At 40.2% G+C, this 21,086-nt stretch overlaps 1 protein-coding gene across 1 annotated transcript in view; it reads left to right on the top strand.

Moving 5' to 3' along the window:
• Positions 1 to 12,654, top strand: part of STIM2 (stromal interaction molecule 2) — a 150,161-nt gene extending 137,507 nt beyond the window's left edge. Inside the window, exons 11-12 of the mRNA XM_081083047.1 lie at positions 5,543 to 5,816; positions 10,978 to 12,654. Coding sequence (XP_080939173.1) covers positions 5,543 to 5,816; positions 10,978 to 11,455 — 752 coding nt within the window. The 3' untranslated portion in view covers positions 11,456 to 12,654. The remainder of the gene's footprint in view (positions 1 to 5,542; positions 5,817 to 10,977) is intronic.
• The last annotated feature ends 8,432 nt before the right edge of the window (positions 12,655 to 21,086 follow it).

Here is a 21,086-nt window from a genome sequence, read left to right as displayed (position 1 = left end):
TAAATGTTGCCTGGTTATTTGAGGGTTGAAGACATCTTCTCCTAGGATTTGCCTTTGCTTTTTTATTGTGCTATGTTATTTATTTTCTTTTTTAATCAGAAGAGTTTAAAAAATATTTTAAGGACAAATTTATGATTTTTGCTTTTTAAGTCTTTTTCAGAAGGTGGTAGTTTTGTTAGCTGTCCTAAAAGTTTTTAAGTTTTGCTTTAATCCCTTAGTCTTTTAATCTACCTAGAAGTTATTTTTGTTCAAATTGTGAACAGAATACATCATTGTATAGATAAATAGTTGTCCCAGCCTCATTTCTCCTCTATCTGCTGATTTTTGATACCACTTCTCTCCATAGACACATAAATGCTTCTAGGTTCTCTGTTTTCTTTCATTGGTCCCATTCTGCCTTAGTTGCTACTTATAGCTTCATAGTAAGTATTGAGGTTTGGTACTTCAAAGCCTTCATTTATTATTCAGCTTCAGTTGCTACTCTGGGTCATTTTAGGATCAGCTTATGAAATTCCATTGGGCTTTTACTGGAATTTCTTTGAATTTACTTGGGAACAAATATTCATAAATTCCATTTGAGACCTACCTACTTTTATATCTTTAAGTAAAATTTACAATTTTCTCTGTGTAGTTCTTGCATATATTTTGTTTTCAAGGTTAATTTCTAGGTATGATAGCTTGTGCTGATATTTAGGGAAGTGCTGTTGATTTGGGTATACTGATCTTATATACAGAAAAATTGAATTCTCTTCTAAGGGCCTTTTGGATTTTTTTGTATAGACAATAATAATGAGTTGCTGTTTTCTTCCCAATCCTTTTGATTTTTCCCCCTTGTTATTCAGTCTAAAGCAGTGGTTCTCAACCTTTCTAATGCCACGACCTTTTAATACAGTTCCTCATGTTGTGACCCCCAATTTCATTGTTACACATTGAACATAATTAAAGCATAGTGATTAATCACAAAAACAATATGTAATTATATATGTGTTTTCCGATGGTCTTAGGTGACCCCTGTGAAAGGGTTGTTCAACCCCCAAAGGGGTCGCGACCCACAGGTTGAGAACCGCTGAAGCCTCCCATAAAGTGTTGAATAAGAGTGGTGATTGCAGGTAGTAGTGGTTGCCATTTCTGACTGTAAAAAGAATGCTCCCAATAATATTTCATCATGAAGTGTGATATTTTTCTCTCTACATTTTTGGTAGAGTGCTTTTGAATTAAGAAATTTAATTTTTATTCCTATTTTGCTAATAATGATTTTTCTTTTAAATCAATGGATATTAAATTTTACCAACATCTTCTGCATATTTTGAGGTGATCACTTTATTTTTTTATTTATAATTTTAATCTACTTAATTAAATATGTAAAAACTCTAAATAAAATAATATAGCATACAAATCCAATTTATTATAAAAATAGTACATTGTGACAAACCAAATCCAATTTATTATGCAAACAGTACATTATGACTTATGATAAATTGGATTTGGTTTGCTATATTATTTTATCTAGGGTTTTTATATCTTTAATCATACATTAGTTTAGCCAATAATTTTCCTTCCAAACACTCTGTTTGATTTTGATATCAGGGTTACTAGTAAAACTAGCATCACAAAGTAAGTCAAGGAATATGCCTATTTTTCCATCCCATTCTTTCCTACTCTTAAATAGAGGTAGTAAAATGTAGTGGTTAAGAATGTGGGTTCTGACCCTGGCTGGGTAGCTGTTGCTTAGAGCATCATGCTGACACACCAAGGTTGTGGGTTCGATCCCTGGTCAGGGCACATATAAGAAATAAATGAAACAACAAATCAATGTCTCTGTCTCTCTCTGCCTCTCTCTCTCTCTCTCTCTCTCTCTCTCTCTCTCTCTTTCTGTTTCTTCTGTCAAATCAGTAAATATTAAAAGAATGTGGACTCTGGAACAAGACTGCATAGATTTGAATGTTTACACCACCATTAATATGTATCACACCCCCTCACCTTATAGGTTAATGTTGTCCAGTATTTTGTTTTGAATAAAACATCCATTATTTTTTATTTGTGTAGTCTTGTAGGAAGCACTCTCTCTGAGTCTCTATAAAATGTAACCCACCTTGTGTAATTATTTTGTCATTTAAATAATAATAATACCTGTAAAACACTTAGAACAGATCCTAACCCATAATAATACCCAATAAATGTTTTGAATTTTTATTCCATACTCTGATAGTATAAAATACAGATTATTTGTTCTTTAAGGATTTTTGGCAGGAGGAAAGGGGGCAGATTTTTTTTTTCAAACTATTGATTTATATTCTTATAATGGGAAAAAGCCTACTTTTAAGTTATGTGATTCTAAAATATTGTTTGTTTTACCTAAGTTTTAAAATTTGTTGGCTTAAAGTTGTCCATAGTATTTTACATGATTTAAAAATTTTCACATATTTAAAAATCCTTTCATTTTCCTATCCTTGCTTAATCTGGCATAATTTGACTATTTTATTTCACTCACTCTTTCATTCCTCAAAGAACTGTTTTTTTGTTGATATTCTCTGCCGGGGTCCAACCCCAGCAGGTCCAGGGGTTCCCAAAGGCGTAGACGGAGTCGGCGAAGAAGGAATGACACGGAGACAGCGTTCAGTTGATCAGCAGCCTAGCCAGGATCTCCAGCCAAGTTCTGGTCTGGATCTCCAGCGAAGTTCTGTTTAGGATCTCCAGCCAGGTTCTGTGTCCATGGTCTCTTGCTAGGTTTTCCAGCCAGGTTCTCCAGGTTCTCCAGCCAGGTTCTGTAGCCATGTTCCCTCACTAGGTTCTCCAGCCAGGTTCTGTCCAGGTTCTCCAGCCAGGTTCAGTCACCAGGTTCTAGTCAGGTTCTCTTGCCAATTTCTGTAGTCAGGTTCAGTCCAGGATCTTTTGCCATGTTCTCTCCAGCGAAGTTCTTCTGTCCCTAGAGAACGTTCTGTGTAGGTTCTGTGCCAATTTCTGTCTCTCTTGGTTCTGTCTTCTTAGTTCTGAGTCTTGCTGTCTTGTTACATCTGTATTTATACCAGTTGATTCAGTCCTATCAATCTCTATTACAAAGGTTAGGGCATTTCTTATCTCCAGTCCAGGGAGTAAAGATTATGTAGCTTAAGCATGATTGTTCGTAGTTAAAGTGATTAATTACCCGCCTGGCACTTAGTTAAGGGGTTTTATTCCCTCCCTAACTTCAGGGGAAAATCCCTACCTGGGGAAACAACCTTTCTCAGAGACCTTGGTTAAAACACATAGTGCCTAGAACAGGCGTGGGCAAACTACGGCCCGCGGGCCGGATCCGGCCCGTTTGAAATGAATAAAACTATTAAAAAAAAAAGACCGTACCCTTTTATGTAATGATGTTTACTTTGAATTTATATTAGTTCACACAAACACTCCATCCATGCTTTTGTTCCGGCCCTCCGGTCCAGTTTAAGAACCCATTGTGGCCCTCAAGTAAAAAAGTTTGCCCACCCCTGGCCTAGAAGGTGAGCAAACATATTAAGAACAGTATGCCATATATGCCAGGTCCCTTGAAACAGCAAGCATGGACCAGCTCCCGGCAATTCACCATTTATTTCTGCTCTTTTATTTTCTTTATTGGAATTTATTTTTTTTGTTTGTTTTATTATTTAGACACCTAGCTTATGAATTTTTAGTTCTCCTTTTTTCCTTAATGTATGATTTTATGGCTACGAATTTTTCTCTAAGAACCACTTTAACTGTTGCCTTCTTCTGTCTGTAGTTTTTTACTGAGCTATTTTAAAGAGATTTTTTTTTAAACATATGCTTTCACTGAGGAATGTAGCCCATCTAGACCCCAGCTTTTATCCAGAACACTCACAATTCCTATTCCTTACTTCATGTCGGCTCAAGGTGTCTTTCATATCCCCAAATGATAACCCAAACCCCTGAATTATTGTGACTGGGAACCTCCACAGTAGTGCCACCGTCACTCACAGATCTAGTAGTGCTTTCTTTTATCCTCTCTGTTTTGGCATCTGATTTTTTTTTTCTTCCTTGCAAGTTTGCATTTAGAACTATTGTTGTATTTTATTCATCATATTGAAGTGTTTGAGGGTATTTAAAGTGCATTGTTGAGAGTTGGGAAATGCTGGTCAGGTAATCTTTGACTGCCATATTGTTAGAACCAGAAGTCCATATATGGCTTATTATTTCTGGTTGTTGGTGGCAGGGGGAATCCCTTATTACAAAACAAAATTTACCTTCTCTGGCATAAGGAAAAACAGTTTGCAATAGAGGGTCATATTAAATCGCTGTGCTTCTCTTATCTAATTATTGATAATAGAATGAAAATTATCTCAGTAATTTCTATATAATGAACTTGGATGCTTTATTTAACTGCTCTTATAAATCACAGGTGGGGTGGATATCTGCCTTCACTGGAAATTAATAATAGCCTGAACATGTTGTAAAATATTCACATTATGTAAAGGAATGCTTGTTGAAAGGTCAAAGTGCCTGCTTTTTAATACTGTGATTTTATAGTGTTATAACTGTCTATAGCCCCATCCAGTCCTCTTCAGGCAACAAGGAAGAAAGACCCTCAACTCCGAGTGTATATAACTCTAATACAGGGATTCATATATTTTTTTTTCAGGCAAAAGACATGGCAACATAATTAAGAAAAAAATTTTTTGAAAGTATTGTATATTTGTGAGCAATACCTTTTTTTTTTTAATCGTCAAGTGAAGATATTTTTGCCATTGATTATTAGAGAAAGTGGAAATGATAGGGGGAGAGGAAGAGGAAGAGAGAGGAACATTGATGTGAGAAAGACACATCAATTGGTTTCTCCCGCACATGCCCCGACAGGGCCAGGGATCAAGTCTGCAACTGAGGTATGTGTCCCTGACCGGAATTGAACCCGAGACCCTTCAGTTTACAGGCTGATGCTCTACCCATTGAGCCAAATCAGCTAGGGTTCTTTTTTTTTTTTTAAAATAGACTTTTTTTTTTTTTTTTTGAGAGAGAGAGAGAGAGAAAGAGAGAGAAGTAGGTGGGGAGAGAGAGAAATATCAGTGTGAGAGAGAAACATCACATGGACCAGTTGCCTCCCACATGCACCCCCAACCAAGGATCAAACCATTGAAAAATCCAACTTATATTTTACTGATAATTTTCCTTCTTTTAATGTTGAAATTTATTTTGTAACAAAGTACAAATTCCTTGTAAATATGCTATATTGATTTTCTGAATTTAAGGATTTATTATGTTGGGTAAATTTTAAAATCTTTTTGGTTGGTAATGTCAAATTTAATATTAAAACCTAATTTGTTTATGTTCATTTCTGTTTATTTTTAGACTTGATTTCATTTTTGTTAGATTTTATTTTTTATTTCTTAACTTTCCCGAGGAGCAGTAAAGGTGATGGAGGTTGGTAATAACGGCTCAGTCACTTATTTCAGTAAGGTAGAGTGAAAGATTACATCTTAGTAACATCAGTTCTCTTTTGTGAATATTTATAGCGTGTACAAAGGAGCACTGGGTTTTATGAGCTTTTTTAAAATTTATGTTTGGTTTTCAGGGACCATGGCTAAACCTGCTGGGTCGTTAGCCAGAAGCAGTAGCTTGTGTCGCTCTCGTCGCAGCATCGTGCCGTCCTCACCACAGACCCAGCGAGCTCAGCTCCCTGCCCACGCTCCGCACCCGCCACACCCGCGGCACGCCCACCATCCCCAGCACACCCAGCACTCATTGGCCTCCCCTGATCCAGATATCCTCTCAGTGTCAAGTTGCCCTGCTCTTTATAGGAGCGAAGAGGAGGAGGAGGCCATTTACTTCTCTGCTGAGAAGCAATGGTATTGGCAGTGAATAAACTAAGTATATGTTGGCTGCTGTGTGGGAGGTGGGAGTGGGGTGGGTAGGACTGATGTGTCTAACCAGTTCTCCATTGCTGCACAAGAACGTACCACAACTTAGTGATGTCAAACAGCACCCAGTTTTTAGCTCTCAGTTCTGTATGCCCAAGTTCAAGCTTGGTGTGGCCGGGCTTTCTGCCCAGGATCTGACAAGGGTAAAATCAAGGGATTGACTGAGCTCCGCTCTCATCTGCAGCTTTGGGGCCTCTTCAAAGCTCAGTTGGTTATGGAAGAATTCAGTTCCTTGGGGTTATAGCATTGCGGTCCGGTTCCTGTGCAGGGGCTGCTCTCAGTTCCTAGAAGCTGCCCGATGTTCCTTTCTCCATGTGGCCTCCATCTTCAAAGCCAGCAACAGAGAGTTTCCCTTTGGTCAAATCCTTCCTTTGCTTTGAATCTCTGACTGCCTCTCTCTCTGATCTCTAGACCCAAATTTAAAAGGCTCACCTGGATAATAATCTCTCTATATTAAGGTCGACTGGTTTATGCCCTTAATTACATCTGCAAAATCCCTCCTATGTTAGTGTTTGATAGAATAACTAACTGGGAGCCCTGGTCAGTGTGCTCACTGGTTAGAGTGTCGGCCCACACACTGGAGTCCCAGGTTCCATTCCTGGTCAAGGGTACATACTTGTGTGGCTGTTTTGATCCCCCAGCCCGAGTTGGGGTGTGTGCAGGAAGCAACCAATCTATGTGTCTCTCTCACATCAATGTCTCCCACCTTCCTTCCCTCTCTCTCTAAAAGTCAATGGGAAAAATATTCTTGGGTGAGGATTAACAAAAGCAACAACAACAAAATAACTGACTGGGAGAAGATGTCTGTGTACTAGGGCTGGGAATTTGGGGACCACTATACAGACATAGGAAGATATTTTGAGGTACAGCTTTTAGAAGTCATAGCACTCAGGTAACTCAAGTCTCTAAAAATAAACTTATTAACTATTTTATATGTAAAGTATAAAAGCATGAGTTTAAATATACTTCAGCACAAAGAAACATTGAATATGACTGACTGAGTTTTTAAAATATTTGTTGTCACTTAATGATTTACTGTTATGTGCTAGCACTTGATAGTAAACAAGTATCAGATGCCAGAGGTTTAAGAAAGTGTGGGGAACTGAAAGAAGGAATTTGTATTCATACCAATTTCTTTCTATAAAAAAGAGTAGTGGCAGGGTATGCTAGTCCAGCTGAGGGACCCCAGTGCTCCATGAGCCTGTTGTTATGGAGGATCTCTCTTTCTAAACCATTGTCCTTCTTGGAAGCCTGTGGTTACACAGAAAAACGGAGTCAGTTTCTGATTTTGCTACTTAATAGCCATATAGCCCCAAAGTCTTACTGCCCTCGTATGAGAAACAAAACCAGATGAAATGGGTTGGATGGTCTCCAAGATCCCGTGTAGCTCCCTGTCATGGGATTCTTTAGTCAATGTCATCATCAAATAATTATTTTCATGCATGATTGTCTCATCTACTAGTGGAAGTAAATTTTATGATTAGCAACTAATCATTATAGCATATTCCTAAGAAGACAGTCCATGTTTTATATTCTCATTACAATTGGAGAATTTGACGCAGCTTTGCTTGGTTAGCACTCTATAATTAGCTATTTTGTATAATCTTTGCAATATAACTATAGTCACCAGAAGGATGGCTTTACTAACAAAACTCCTTTTGTGTGGCTTATGGAAATTAGTAGAAAAACTCCAGACCTATGCTTTCCAGTAGAATTTTTTGAGTTGATGGAAGTTTTCAGTTTCATTTTAAATAGCAACATCAAAAATTCATAGCTAGCTCAGCAATATGAGAAGAATTTAAAGTCAGAAAACTTTTCCTCCTCTCTATTTTCAGTCTCTTCAGTGTTGTGCCACCAGAACCCTTACAAAATAATAACATTTATTATTTACTGATCTTTTATGTCTGATGCATTATGCACATATGCACTCATTTAAACTTCACCTTGAGTTGTCTTGTTACACATGCATTAAACTTACATGAATTCAACTGGAGGGAGAAAAAGAAATAGAAAAATAATATAAATGGTACACATAATTAAATTCAACATTTCCAAAGAATGTGCTCTAGAAAAGATGGGAGATTTTAAGGTATACTATACCTACTCTCCAGATCTGAATAGTTAGCAGGAGGTGCAACACTTTAGATTATTTATTTTGGAATTAGAATGTTAGAAATGGAAGTATTGTTAGAGAGTAATCAAATTCTCTTAGGTGTTCAGGAAAATTGAATCCTGTTTAAATTAAATGACTTGCCCAAGATTGTACAGCTGACTAATGGCAGGACCAGGACAGTGTTCCTAACGTGGATCAGTGCTCTTTTCACACATGACTTAGTCCAGGGGTGGGGAACATCCAGCCCGCAGGCCATAAGGCTCAAGAAATCATTTGATCTGATCCTGCCAAGGCATTAGGGCTGTTAATTAAATGTCTGACCAAATTTAGCAAGCTAATTTTTAAGTTGATAATTTTGTGTGGCCCACAAATGATGGTATAAATACCCAAATGGCCCTTGGCAGAAAAAAGGTTCCCCATCCCTAATTTAGACCTTTGGGACTAGTTTTTGAAATATTTTTAACCTACCTTAGAAATTCACACAGAGTAGCCAAACCATGTAGCAAAATAGAAAGTAAATTAATAAAATAGTAACTAAAGCAGCTGAGTAGCTTCAAGAACAATCATATATGCTGTTCGATTAATGGACATCTCCAAAAGAAACCTAGCAGAAAAGTCCTCACCAAAGATAGATTTTTGAGTCATTTTTTCCTGACTGCCTCTCCTCTCTTAGCACTGCCCATTATCAGATTGTAAAAGCATTGGAAAGTTATGCAGTACATGGAACTGCATTATCTGGAAGCATTTTTAAGTCTTTTTTTGCCCATGGGATCTTGTACCTTCTGAGAGCTTGTAGTGCAATAAAGACAATCTTCACACACATGTGTGAGTAAAGTATATAGAAATGACTAAAAACATTCAGAAAGCTAATGTATTTAAAATATGGCATTAATATAGTTATGTTCATAGGCATATCAAAGTAATAAAATGCACATCAGCATAAATAATTACAGTAGTCATAGGTCATCCAAGGTGAGAGCTCATTCAGTTCTGTTCATTCTATAAATACGAGTTTAGTCTGCTGTGTGCCATGCACTTGCTAATAACTTGAGCTGCCTAGACAAGTGAGACAACGTCCTATCCTAGTTCTAACTGGTAGATGATGAAAATATGTGTTCTTGCATTTCTGTTCTGTCTTCGGCTCTCTTCCTTCTCCCACCTCATTTCTTTTGCCTGCTATGTTTACCTTGACTGTACTTTGAAATTTCTTAATCATTTTTCATAGAGTGAACAATATGTCAGGCATGGTATGTACAAAAACTAGAATAAGACATGATCCCTATTCTTCAGGATCCTCCTTCCCTCCCTCCCATCCATCCATTACATGCTATTGAATAGCCACTGTAATCTTGCCACTATTCCAGTGCAGAGAATACAGAAGTTAATAAGACTTCTTGTCCTCATTAAGTTTCCTTTCTCCTGGGGAAACTGACTAAGAATATGTTAATGTAAAATATCACTTTAGGCAGTGATAAGTCCTGGGATGCTAAACAGAGACAGACGGAAGGAAAAAGAATGCTGTTTTAGATAGAGTGACTAGGGGTGGTATCACAACCTGAATGGCATGGAGAAGGGGAAGCCATGTAGAGTTGGAGGGGAGGAGAATGGGAGGCTGAGGAACCACATAGTGCTAATTCCCTTGGGGAACCAAAGATTGGCCTGTGGGAGGGCCGAGGAGAGGCTGTGGTGGAATGAGGCAGAATGGGAGCGTGTGCAGCCTCAGAGACTGCCGTGGGCGTGCTCAGACAGGCCTTTGTGACTTGGACAAGGACTTTGGGTTTTAGCCTGAGTATGAGAGGAAGCATTGGACAATCCTGAGCACGGGAATGATGGGTCTGGTTGAGTCTTTAAAAAAAAACACCTAAAAGGCTGTGTGGAGAAGTAACTCAGAGTGAGGAGCAGAACGGAAGCAGGGAGAGCTTAATTAGTTAGGAAGCTATTGCAGTGATTGAGATGACTCCACGGTGGTTCAGGAAGCGGGATGGCAGCAGTGGGGAGTAAGAGGTGGGATTCCAGGTATAATGTGAAGGAATGGCTGATAGCACTTACTATATGTTGGCTTTAGGGTTGTGAACTTTGTTTTTCCATTCCTCTTTATTTCTCGTTTCCACTGTAGAGAAGTGAGGGGCGGGGGAGAATCACATTGGAATAAACCTTTGAGATTTTACTGAATGTACACTTCCAAATAGGATTACATCATTGGCTTCCACCTCCCATTCATTTGCCCACCCTAATGTACTTCAGTTTCCTTTTTATTTTTTAAACTTGGAAGAATTTATATATTTCTTAGTATATTTCTTTTTCCTTCTTCAGGAAGCTATATTTCATCAACTTAATGACTAAATATTAAGTAAAGGGAGAAGCAGTGACTAATCTTTTCAAAAATATTGTGTCAACTATATGATTTAGGAAGAAAAATATTCATTGAAATAGCACATAAGTAGTTGAAATGTTAAGAAAAGTCTGTAAACTTTAAACATTTTCATTTCTCTTAACAAAGAAGGTATAATGTTATTTTTCTTAGATTGGTAGATTGCATTATTATAGTTTATGTTAATAATTAAACATTAAGTTTAAGTTATATTATTTAAATTAGTAATTTTCAAATTTTGTTGAAATGTGTATAATTTTTAGCATTTCCCCCATTTACATTTTTAAAAAATATATTTTTATTGATATCAGAGAGACAGGAAGAGGGAGGGAGAGATTGAAATATCAATGATGAGAATCATTGACTGGCTGCCTCCTGCACGCCCCCTACTGGGGATTGAGCCCACAACTGAGGCATGTGCCCTTGACCAGAGTCGAACCCAGGACCCTTCAGTCTCCAGGCTGATGCTCTATCCACTGAGTCAAACGGCTGAGGCTCCCCCATTTACATTCTGATAGCTGAAATGACAGGAGTTGTTATAGTTAGAATGTCTGCTGGGACTCAGTATTGATTTAAAATTTTACCTTTACCTCTGTCTTATCCAGGGAAGTACCAGACACAGCTTCAGAATGTGACTCCTTAAATTCTTCCATTGGAAGGAAGCAGTCTCCTCCTTCAAGCCTTGAGATGTACCAAACATTGTCTCCTCGAAAGATATCAAAAGATGAGCTTTCTCTAGAGGATTCGTCCAGAGGAGACTCGCCCATAACTGCAGATCTCTCCCGGGGTTCTCCTGATTGTGTAGGGCTGACAGAAACGAAGAGCATGATCTTCAGTCCTGCAAGCAAAGTGTACAATGGCATCTTGGAGAAATCATGTAGCATGAACCAGCTTTCTAGTGGCATCCCGGTGCCTAAAGCTCGCCACACATCCTGTTCCTCAGGTGGCAACAACAGTAAACCAGTGCAGGAAGCCCCGAATGTTGCCAGGATAAGCAGCATCCCACATGACCTCTGTCATAATGGAGAGAAGAGCAAAAAGCCATCAAAACTCAAAAGTCTTTTTAAGAAGAAATCCAAGTGAACTGGCTGACTTGATGGAATTCCATTCAAGTGGCATCTTTAAACTTTTATCTCCCCGCCCCCCTGCCACCCCCCTCTTTTTTTGTTTGTTTTAATTTTAGGAATGTAACTCCATTGGGGCTTTCCAGACTGGATGCCATAGTGGAATGTCCTTAAGGGCAACTGTCTACTGTCTGCTTATTTAAATGACTATATAATCAATTCATCAAGCCAGTTATTTCTGAAAAATTATTAAGAGATGAGACAGTTTACAGTCATTTCTGCCTATTTATTTCTGCTTTGTTAGTGATGTATATACAACATTTATTGTAAGCCACTATGGACTTACGAGCTTTAATGGACTGGTAAGCCAGCATGGGCTTGCAAAAATTTCTTGTTTACCAGAGCATCTTCTTATCTTTCCACAGAGCTATTTACATCCTGGACTAAATAACTTACAAGAATTAAAACTAATTGCACTACTGTTTTCCAGACTGGAAAAAAGAAATCTCTGCAAGTGAAACTGTATAAAGTTTATAAAATGACTGGATAGGGGACTGTTTTCACTTTTAGATCAAATGGGTTTTTAAGTAGAACCTAGGGTTTCTAATTGACTTGATTTCTGGAAATGAAAACCCATGCTTTTATTATGGGAAGCTTCTATAAATGCATTTAATATTACAAAGTTTTGAGTCCTGCTGTAAAGATCATGTTGTTTTGTTTTTCCCAGGGCTTTCACTGTGATTTACTGCATTGCAGGCTGTATGATAAAATATACATAATTTAAAGAGAGAAGGCTCTTTATTCCTTATGCAAGCGGAAGAGTTCAAACTTGATCAGAGGACTTAAAACATTCACAAACTTAAACTGAGGTGGGGGGATGTGGGGATTCAGATATTTGTTTACAGACTTTGAATAACCGCAAAGGATTTATGGTTTGTGAGAAATTTGTACTGTGGAAAAGATAATAAATCGGAGACATTATTGTGTGGGACTGTGCTGGTTTTTGTTGATAACACTCCACTAAAAACACTACATGTTTCCTGGAGAGCTATGTAAGCTATCTTGTTGCTAATGCAAAATAAGAAATAGCGATGTTTTGGAAGTAAGTTGTCAACAAACTTCTTTCTATTTTATATTGTTTGTCATATTTTTATGTAGTTTGAAATGTTTAAATGTTCTGATATCACGATTAACAAATATAAATCTATGGTGCATTTAGATTGTGTTGTATTAATTTGTAAAGTTTGGGGTTCACTAAACTGATAGGTTACTTTAAGGGTAGTTTTTACTGTGAAGATTGTCCATAGAGCAACAGAGTACATTAACATCTGGGGAGTTTCTGCTTAAAACACTTCTTTTAAAAGTTCAATCATAAGCGATCTGGGTAATATAATGTGGATGGATGTTTGGGTGAACAACTGACACATATTAGCTAGAATGGTTTTTCAACATTATGACTGAAGTACAGTGTCCAACCCAGTCCTTTTTAGATGAAAATGCTGATTGATAAACAAGAAGTTTGAGATTTGCTCCAAAGAAATAATTTATTAAGCATATTAACAGTTTCCTGAGGTCTCCTGTAAAGTGTGATTGTTTATTCTTTTTCGTACTGTTGTTAAAAACTGTCGAGTTCTTGATTGATTCATATATATATATATGAATCGCCTGATCGGCACCTTGCCCAGGTCTGATGCCTCCGCCAGAGGTGTCAGGCTTGGACAGGGGACCCCCACCTCCCCCCGATCACTGGCTCTGGCCCCCGCCCAGGCCTGAGGCCTCTGGCCCAGGAATCATGCCTGGGCAGGGGACCCCCATCTCCCTCTGATCGCTTACTCCACCCCCTGCCCAAGCCTGACGCCTCTGACCCAGGCTTCAGGCCTGGGCAAGGGGACCATCATATCCCCCCAATCCCCGGCTCCGCCCCCCACCCAGGCCTGATGCCTCAGCCAGAGGAGTTGACCCTCATCACCCTCCGATCACCAATCACCAGATCGGCCCCTTGCCCAGGCCTGAGGCCTCCGGCAGAGGTGTCAGGCCTGGGCAGGGGACCCCCAGCTCCCCGCGGTTGCAGGCTCCGCCCCTGCCCAGGCCTAACGCCTCTGGCCTAGGCGTCCGGCCCAGGCAGCGGGGACCCGCAGTGGCAGCGGGGGTCGCCGCGATTGTGGGCTTCGCTTTAGGCCCAGGCAAGGGACCCCCAGCTCCTGGGACTGCCAGCTTCGACCGTGCCCAGCTCCCATCGCTGGCTCCACCCCTACTTCCTGCTATCACTGGCCAGGGCGGCAAAGGCGCCTGATTCTCCGATCATGGCTGGGGGGCAGGGCAAAGGTGGCCCCAGGGCCGCCTTTGCCCTGCCCCCCAGCTCTTAGCTCCCCCCTGGGTTTCAGATCACTGTCAGTGGCTGGGGGCTTCTTCCTGCTTTCCCTTTCGCCTCCCTGCATTGTGCCTACATATGCAAATTAGCCGCCATCTTGTTGGCAGTTAACTGCCAATCTTAGTTGGCAGTTAATTTGCATATAGCCCTGATTAGCCAATGAAAAAGGTATCGCCGTACACCAATTACCATTTTTCTCTTTTATTAGTGTAGATTGTTAATAGTACTGTAAGGGCAAAAATTGATTGAAACAAACAGTGTTTTGGACTGATTATGAGGTAAGGTCATCTGAAAGGTCAAGAGTTGAGGAACATAGGCTGTTAATGAAGGGACAAGTTGTGCACAAAGAATTAAAAAGCATTCTGGGAGTTTCTTCAGAGTGAAGGGAATACCTTATCTTTTTCTCCTTCTTATAGCCAGACAGGAGTGCTTCCCTTTGAAAACTGCAGCAGGGATGAGATACCTGTATAGTTTGCTGGAGAGAAAAGGTAAGAGCTGCTGGAGATGGAATGAAGCCGGGAGGAGGAATGGCTCTAAGCGCTCCCAGCAAGGCCTGCTGCTGCTTGTTTAAGGTTAGAAGGGAATTCTGGACCAGAACCCCCTGGACGCTAAGACGTGTGGTGGAGTGTGGGAGAGGCTGGCCTAAGTACAGTGTGTAGCATCCTCCATCAGGGAATGCATTGTTTGTGCTTAATCTCACATTCATAAACAAGTTTAACTGAGGGATACTTACTGTTTTGTGTTTCTTGTAATATTGACTTTGCATTAGTACAAAGCTCCCTGTTTGTAAATTCAATAGAAAATAATTGTTTTGGAAAGCCACAAAAAGTTTTGTATTACACCATTTACGCAGGAAGAATTAGGCATTAATAGAAAATTTTTTAAATGATCCATTTGGTGCCTTACTTTAACCTTACAAAACTTTTGTGTTTTCCTGATTTTTTAAAGCAGTATCTTCCTTACTATAAGAAACAATTCATGATAGAAAAATATAAAAAGAGCCCTGGTGGGTGTGGCTCGGTTGGGTGCTGTCCCATGCACCAAAAGGTTGCTGGCTCCATTCTAGGTCAGGCCACATGCCCTGGTTTCGGGCTTGATCCCCAGGTAGGGGGGCATGTAGGAGGCAGCCAATCAATGTTTCTAAATATCAATTTTAAAAGTATGAAGACAAAAAACCAGCAAACAGATCAAATTTTGCCCAAATAATTGCTTTTACTGTTTTGGTTAGTTTTCTGCTAGTTCACTTTCTATATATTGATACTATATATATTTAATGTCATATCATGCTTTTTCATTTAATATAAGCATTCTCCAATATCATTAATAATTTTTAATGAACACTTTGATTATTATAATATGCCATTGTATGGATTCACCATAATCTCATCATTTTTAATTAATCATTAGGCTGTTTTCAAATTTTTGGTCTGTGGACTAATAGTATTAAACCTTTATTGAGCACTCCATGTGCCACGCACTGTTCTGAATTCATTAGTATACATTCTCATTTAATCTTTGCACTAGCCTTGTAAGGCAGGTACATTTTTTCCTTTGATTTTTAAAATCACCATTTTACTAATGAAACTAAGCCAGAAAATTAATAGCTTACTGAAGGTTACCTATCTAGTAAGTGGTAGAATCACATCGTTAACTTCTATGTCATATCACATACATTCTAATCAACATTTTGAGTCCTTAGAATATGTATATTTAGAATTGAATAGAAAACCATAGATATTTTAGCTTAGGTTTAGACGTATGTATCTATGTACACACACACATACACACAGTCTCACATACATACCGTGAGTATAACTATTGTTAAAGTTCCTTATTCACATAGCCACGTTTATATCTCATCTCATACTTGAATGTATGAGCACCCTTTTGCTTCACACTCTCCCCATTAGCTCCCATCTCTCCAACATTTGGTTTACATTTCCATCACTGTCCTCATTACAAGGATTTTTGTTTGCTCTGTCTCCCCTATTAGGTATCAAGTTCCCTTAGGGCAGTGATGGTGAACCTATGACACACGTGTCAGAGGTGACACGTGAACTCTTTTTGGCTGATTTTTCTTTGTTAAATGGCATTTAAATATATAAAATAAATATCAAAAATATGTCTTTGTTTTACTATGGTTGCAAATATCAAAAAATTTCTGAATTACCCGGTGGGTAAAACTTTGCTAATTTAATAGGTAAATAATATCTGGTATGGTTGGAAAGTTTTTCATGTTATACGTTTTTCATTTCAGTGAATTGTTTATTCATGTCTTTTGCCCATTAAGTTCTTGGGGTCCTACTGTTTTTTTAAGTCTTACACAATCTTTCAAGTGTAGCTATTCTTGTATTACTTATTTACCAACTAAAACAGTGATTTTTAAAAATCATGTAATTTTTCATTTTTATCTGGAAATCGCAGCAAAGAAAACCTAGATTTAAGTTTTAATTTTATTGACCTCCTGTTTTTGTGTCTTGAATGAGAGAGATTTCCCCCAAAAAAGTAGAGGTAAGAGACAACATAGAATCCACTTAATTATTAAATAAACATTTAATAGCTTCCTATGTGTCAAGCATCATCATAAGCTCTGGAGGTATAGAGACCAATGCGACAGACTAATGCCCTAAGGCAGTGATGGCGAACCTTTTGAGCTCGGCGTGCCAGCATTTTGAAAAACCCTAACTTAACTCTGGTGCCATGTCACATATAGAAATTTTTTGATATTTGCAACCATAGTAAAACAAAGACATATTTTTGATATTTATTTTATATATTTAAATGCCATTTAACAAAGAAAAATCAGCCAAAAAGAGTTCGCGTGTCACCTCTGACACGTGTGTCATAGGTTCACCATCACTGCCCTAAGGGAACTTGATACCTAATAGGGGAGACAGAGCAAACAAAAATCCTTGTAATGAGGACAGTGATGGAAATGTAAACCAAATGTTGGAGAGATGGGAGCTAATGGGGAGAGGGATTGTGTAGCTCAAACATATTTATTAAGGATAACTTAAAGGTGCTGATTTGCTGAGGGTGTGGAGAGATTTGCTATGGCTGAGACATAATCACAGGCAAGTTAGTTTTAGGGTTTCTACTATCTAGTAGTCTAGTTGCAACAAATGAGTTTGCAGTTCCTGAGTTCCAGCAAAACTCTTTGTAATAGCGGCAAGGGTGCTCATTTTGAGGTAAATTGTTACCAGAGAGAAACGCAGTGTTTGAGCAATCCCACAGAAGGCCCAATAGTACTGATAAAACACTTCTCTACCCACACCCCCAGCCCTGAAAAAGAACAGTCTCTGTTGAGAGACATGTCCTTTCAGATGGACCCAGGTAGGCCTCATCCTCTCTTGAATCAATAGTGGTCAAGTGGGCTTCAGGACGAGGTTCAGGACTAGCTCCTGTCCTGTGTTGGGATGACCTGAAGCTGTCTGCAGGTCTTCCCAGTAGCCCTGAGGGCTTGTTTCTGGCAGTGTGTGATGTAGGACAATACGGGCAGATCTTGTCAGGGTGCAGGGATTAAACAATGCCCAGGGTCCTTTCATGAGTTAAGAGTTCTGACGGCCAGGTTCTCCATTATTCTGATGTTTTTGTTTTTACCGGATATGTCGCAGTGTCTTCATCGGCCTCCCCAAATGAGAGAGCAGTGAGCTCAAGGCAGGCAGGCAGTTGACCTCCACCTGGTGAGAGCAGTAACAGTAGCTCAGCCATTCAGACCTTCAGCCCCCAGAGCAAGGGCAGCGCCTCTGCTTCCCCTCCCCACCTTCTTCCTGGTTTGCCCTGCAGGTTCCAGTTCCCTGTAGAAGATATCTTATCTGGGTCAAAAGTGCTCTTCCTCTTGCTTGATTGCCACATTTTCATTTCGAAGCAGCCAGGGCAGTGGTGCAGTTCTGTTAAGAATATCTTGTGTTTATTTCTTAAGGACCATGTCTTTCATTGACGCATCAGCTCTAGAATGTCATGTGGTCTAATGTTCCATTTGTGGGAATGCAAACTGCTGAAATGTAGACCTGAGGTTCCTGGGCAGTGGTGTCATTGAAGGAATTCTGGGGGAGAGGGAAGGATACCCCACTCAGGACCTGGGAAAGGTTTCTAGAATAAGAATGTGGCTTCTATGTTTTCTTTTTGAAATACCAGCCATTTAAGTTGGATTCTTCTTGAGAAAGCTTTCTATTAACACTCAGGATGTGCATCTGTCTCCAAAAAGTACAATCACAAGAACTTTTTAAAAAGGAAGGTTAGGGTGGGAGTGGGGAGAAAGAGGGTGGATAAAATGAAGCCTGGGTGCAGCAGTAACTACTATGCCAGATGTTGCCTTTGACCCATAGAGTAAAGATCAGAAAACACACCTGAAAATAGGACCGGGCATAGGACCTTGGGAAATGAGGGAAGGTAGGCAGGGAAAGGGTGCATTTATTGTCAGATCACCAAGTCTTGTCCATTCAGTCCCTGGGTATCTGAGCTAATGCCTCTGGCCTCTCTGCCTTCATCTTTCATTGTATTACCTTCAACAAGCAAATTGAACCCAGACTCACCCTCTTTCATCCTCATTGGTGAGCTTTCTTAGCACATGGTGGATTTTCTCCGATTAAATCTTTCTACACATTTCCAGTCCGTGTAGGTAAAATATAAACTTCATAGTGTCTAGCAGATGACAAATATTCTGGGCCCTGCTTACTTCCCCAGCCTCGTGGCTTGTCATTGTGGACATAACCCAACCATCTATGACAGAATTTCATGCAGTTTCCTGAACGAGCCAGGCTGCTCCCACCCACCTCCACTGTTCTGCCTGCATCTTTTGCCTGGGATGCCCTCTCTGTTCTTGGGCCACTAACCCAAACCCTTTAACTCAGCTTGGCCACTCCACAAAGACTTCCATACATGCCCCCAAAGTGGGTGCGATACCATGTCTGTGAATGTCCAGAACTTCGTGTGTCTTACACACCTGTCACTTCATATTACAATGACCTGTTTACTTATTTGCCCAATAAACTGAACTGCTCAGGTGTCTGTCTAGCTGTGAACTCCCAAGGACTGGCACTCCAGGCCTGAATACATTACATGCCTGATGAAGGACTATATGGATAGCACATTATTGTTGCCTTCAAATTTCAGGTTGTTTAGGGCATTCACAAGTTCAATGGTTAGAAAACAGTTCAAGACGGTGACAAATGTAGTACCGATGAGCATTGTATACTGTCTTTTCATTATCTTGTATGGAGATTCAGGCAGGGTAGGAATCAAGATGGCCTGGAATAATGTGTGTTCTTTGCAGAGCATATTCCCAAAGCTGGACTCTGAGTGATGAGTGGTCAGAATGGGCCTAACAAGGGAATGGCTCTATCGAAGTGTGTCTCTACACCATCACTCCGCCTCTCCAGGCCTGGTGCTCACCCCCTCTCCTGAGCTCAGCATGTAATGGCTGAACTACATATCCGGCGATTAATGTGACTTCTGTATTATGAGATCTTACTCTTGATAATCACATAGCAAGAACTGATAATGTCCCGAGTGGTAACACACAACAGTAACAAAGATAAACATGGCCTACCTTGTCGAGCAATTCTGCAAATAATTAAATTGCCGTGCCTGTTATTAGTGCCATGAAGAGAGAGTTCACGGGGCTATGTGATTATTTAACTTGAAGGCCAGGAGGGGCCTTCCTGAGGAAGCACATTTGCACGTAACCCTGCAGAATCAGCAGGAAACAGACGAGGAGGTTGTTTCCTGGGTTCTGAGTGGCCCAGGCAGGGGTAACAGCATGTATAGAGAAGACTGCTGGGGGAAAGACCCAGGTGTGTTCAGGAAAGTGAATGAAGGCTAGGAGGACTGGATTGTAGTCAGAGGGCAAGAGAAGGGGGCACGATTGTGCAGTGCCTGCCAGGCAGTATTTAAGACTTTAGACTCAATACTGAGATCATTGGGAAAATCATTAAAAGGGTTAAGAATGGGAAAAATGATTCTCATTTATTTTGCATCTCTTGCTTCCAGACAGCTTGAGGGGTAAACATGTTGGCTTATCTATCCTTAAATTCCCTCCTTAGCCCCTGTCACAAAATTAGATACTCAGCAAATAGCAATTTGCTTTCCAAATGGAGGGAGACAAATATAAAGCTGAGAATCAGTAGGGTCTTTCACGGGACAAGTAAGGACCCTAGAGAGAGTGTGGGGAGCGGTGAGAAGTAAAGTTAGCAGAGCCTCCACCTTCAGTTAGAGGCTCTGTGTTCGTCAGCTGGGGCTCCAACACCTGCCTGGCTTCAACAACAAAACCTTACCTCCCAGGTTCGGAGGCTGGAAATTGAGGTCAGGTGACAGAATAGTCCGGTGCTGGTGTCTTCTTCCTGCCTTCTGGCTGTGTCTTCACATGGAGCATGCGTGTGTGCATGTATGGGGGGGTGTGTGCATGTGCAGAGAGAGAGACTTTGTGATCTCACTGAATTACCACCTTGCAGGCCCTATCTCCAAATGCAATCACACTGTGGGTTAGAACTTCACTTCAACCTGTGGTTTTACACTGTGAGGCCACCAGAGCAGCAGTGGTTCTCACCAGAATGTGAGTCAGTTGCACTAGGACAGTGGCCAGCAAACGGCTGCTCGGCAAACCGCGGCTCGTGAACCACATGCGGCTCTTTGGCCCCTTGAGTGTGGCTCTTTCACAAAATACAGGCTCTTCCACAAAATACCAACTTCTGCGCATGGGCCACGAAGTTTCAATCGCACTGTACGTGCGCGCCCGCACGTGGTATTTTGTGGAAGACCCACACTCAAGGGGCCAAAGAGCCACATGTGGCTCACAAGCCGCGGTTTGCCGACCACGGCACTAGGAGAACTTTCTCCAAATTGACATTTAGGTGACCTGACTTAAGAGTGTCTATTTGTTTACTTCTAGGTTAGGGACTCAGAATCTACATTTTTCAAAAATCTCCCTGGAGGGTGGGTGGGAAGAGATGAACCAATGAACTTGTATACATATATGCATAACCTGTGGACACAGACAATGGGGTGGTGAGGGTCTGTGGGAGGAGGGGGGGCAAGGACTGGAGTCAGTTGGAAGAGGTTAATGGGGGAAAAAAGAAGGACCTATGTAATACTTTCAACAATAAAGATTTTTTTAAATGCCAAAAAAAAAAAAAAAAAATCTCCCTAACAACACTTACTATATCTGCATTTTATTTCATTCATTCATTTATTTATAATCCTCACCAGAGGATATGTTTACTGATTATGATAGGGGGAACCTATAAACTGATAGATAGAGCACCTGAATTAATCTGAAAAA

This window comes from Myotis nattereri (assembly GCF_964212035.1).
Source record: "Myotis nattereri genome assembly, chromosome: 1".
NCBI classification, from domain to species: Eukaryota; Metazoa; Chordata; class Mammalia; order Chiroptera; family Vespertilionidae; genus Myotis; species Myotis nattereri.
The sequence above is the reverse complement of the archived record's forward strand: the minus strand, read 5'-3'. Positions and strand labels throughout refer to the sequence as shown.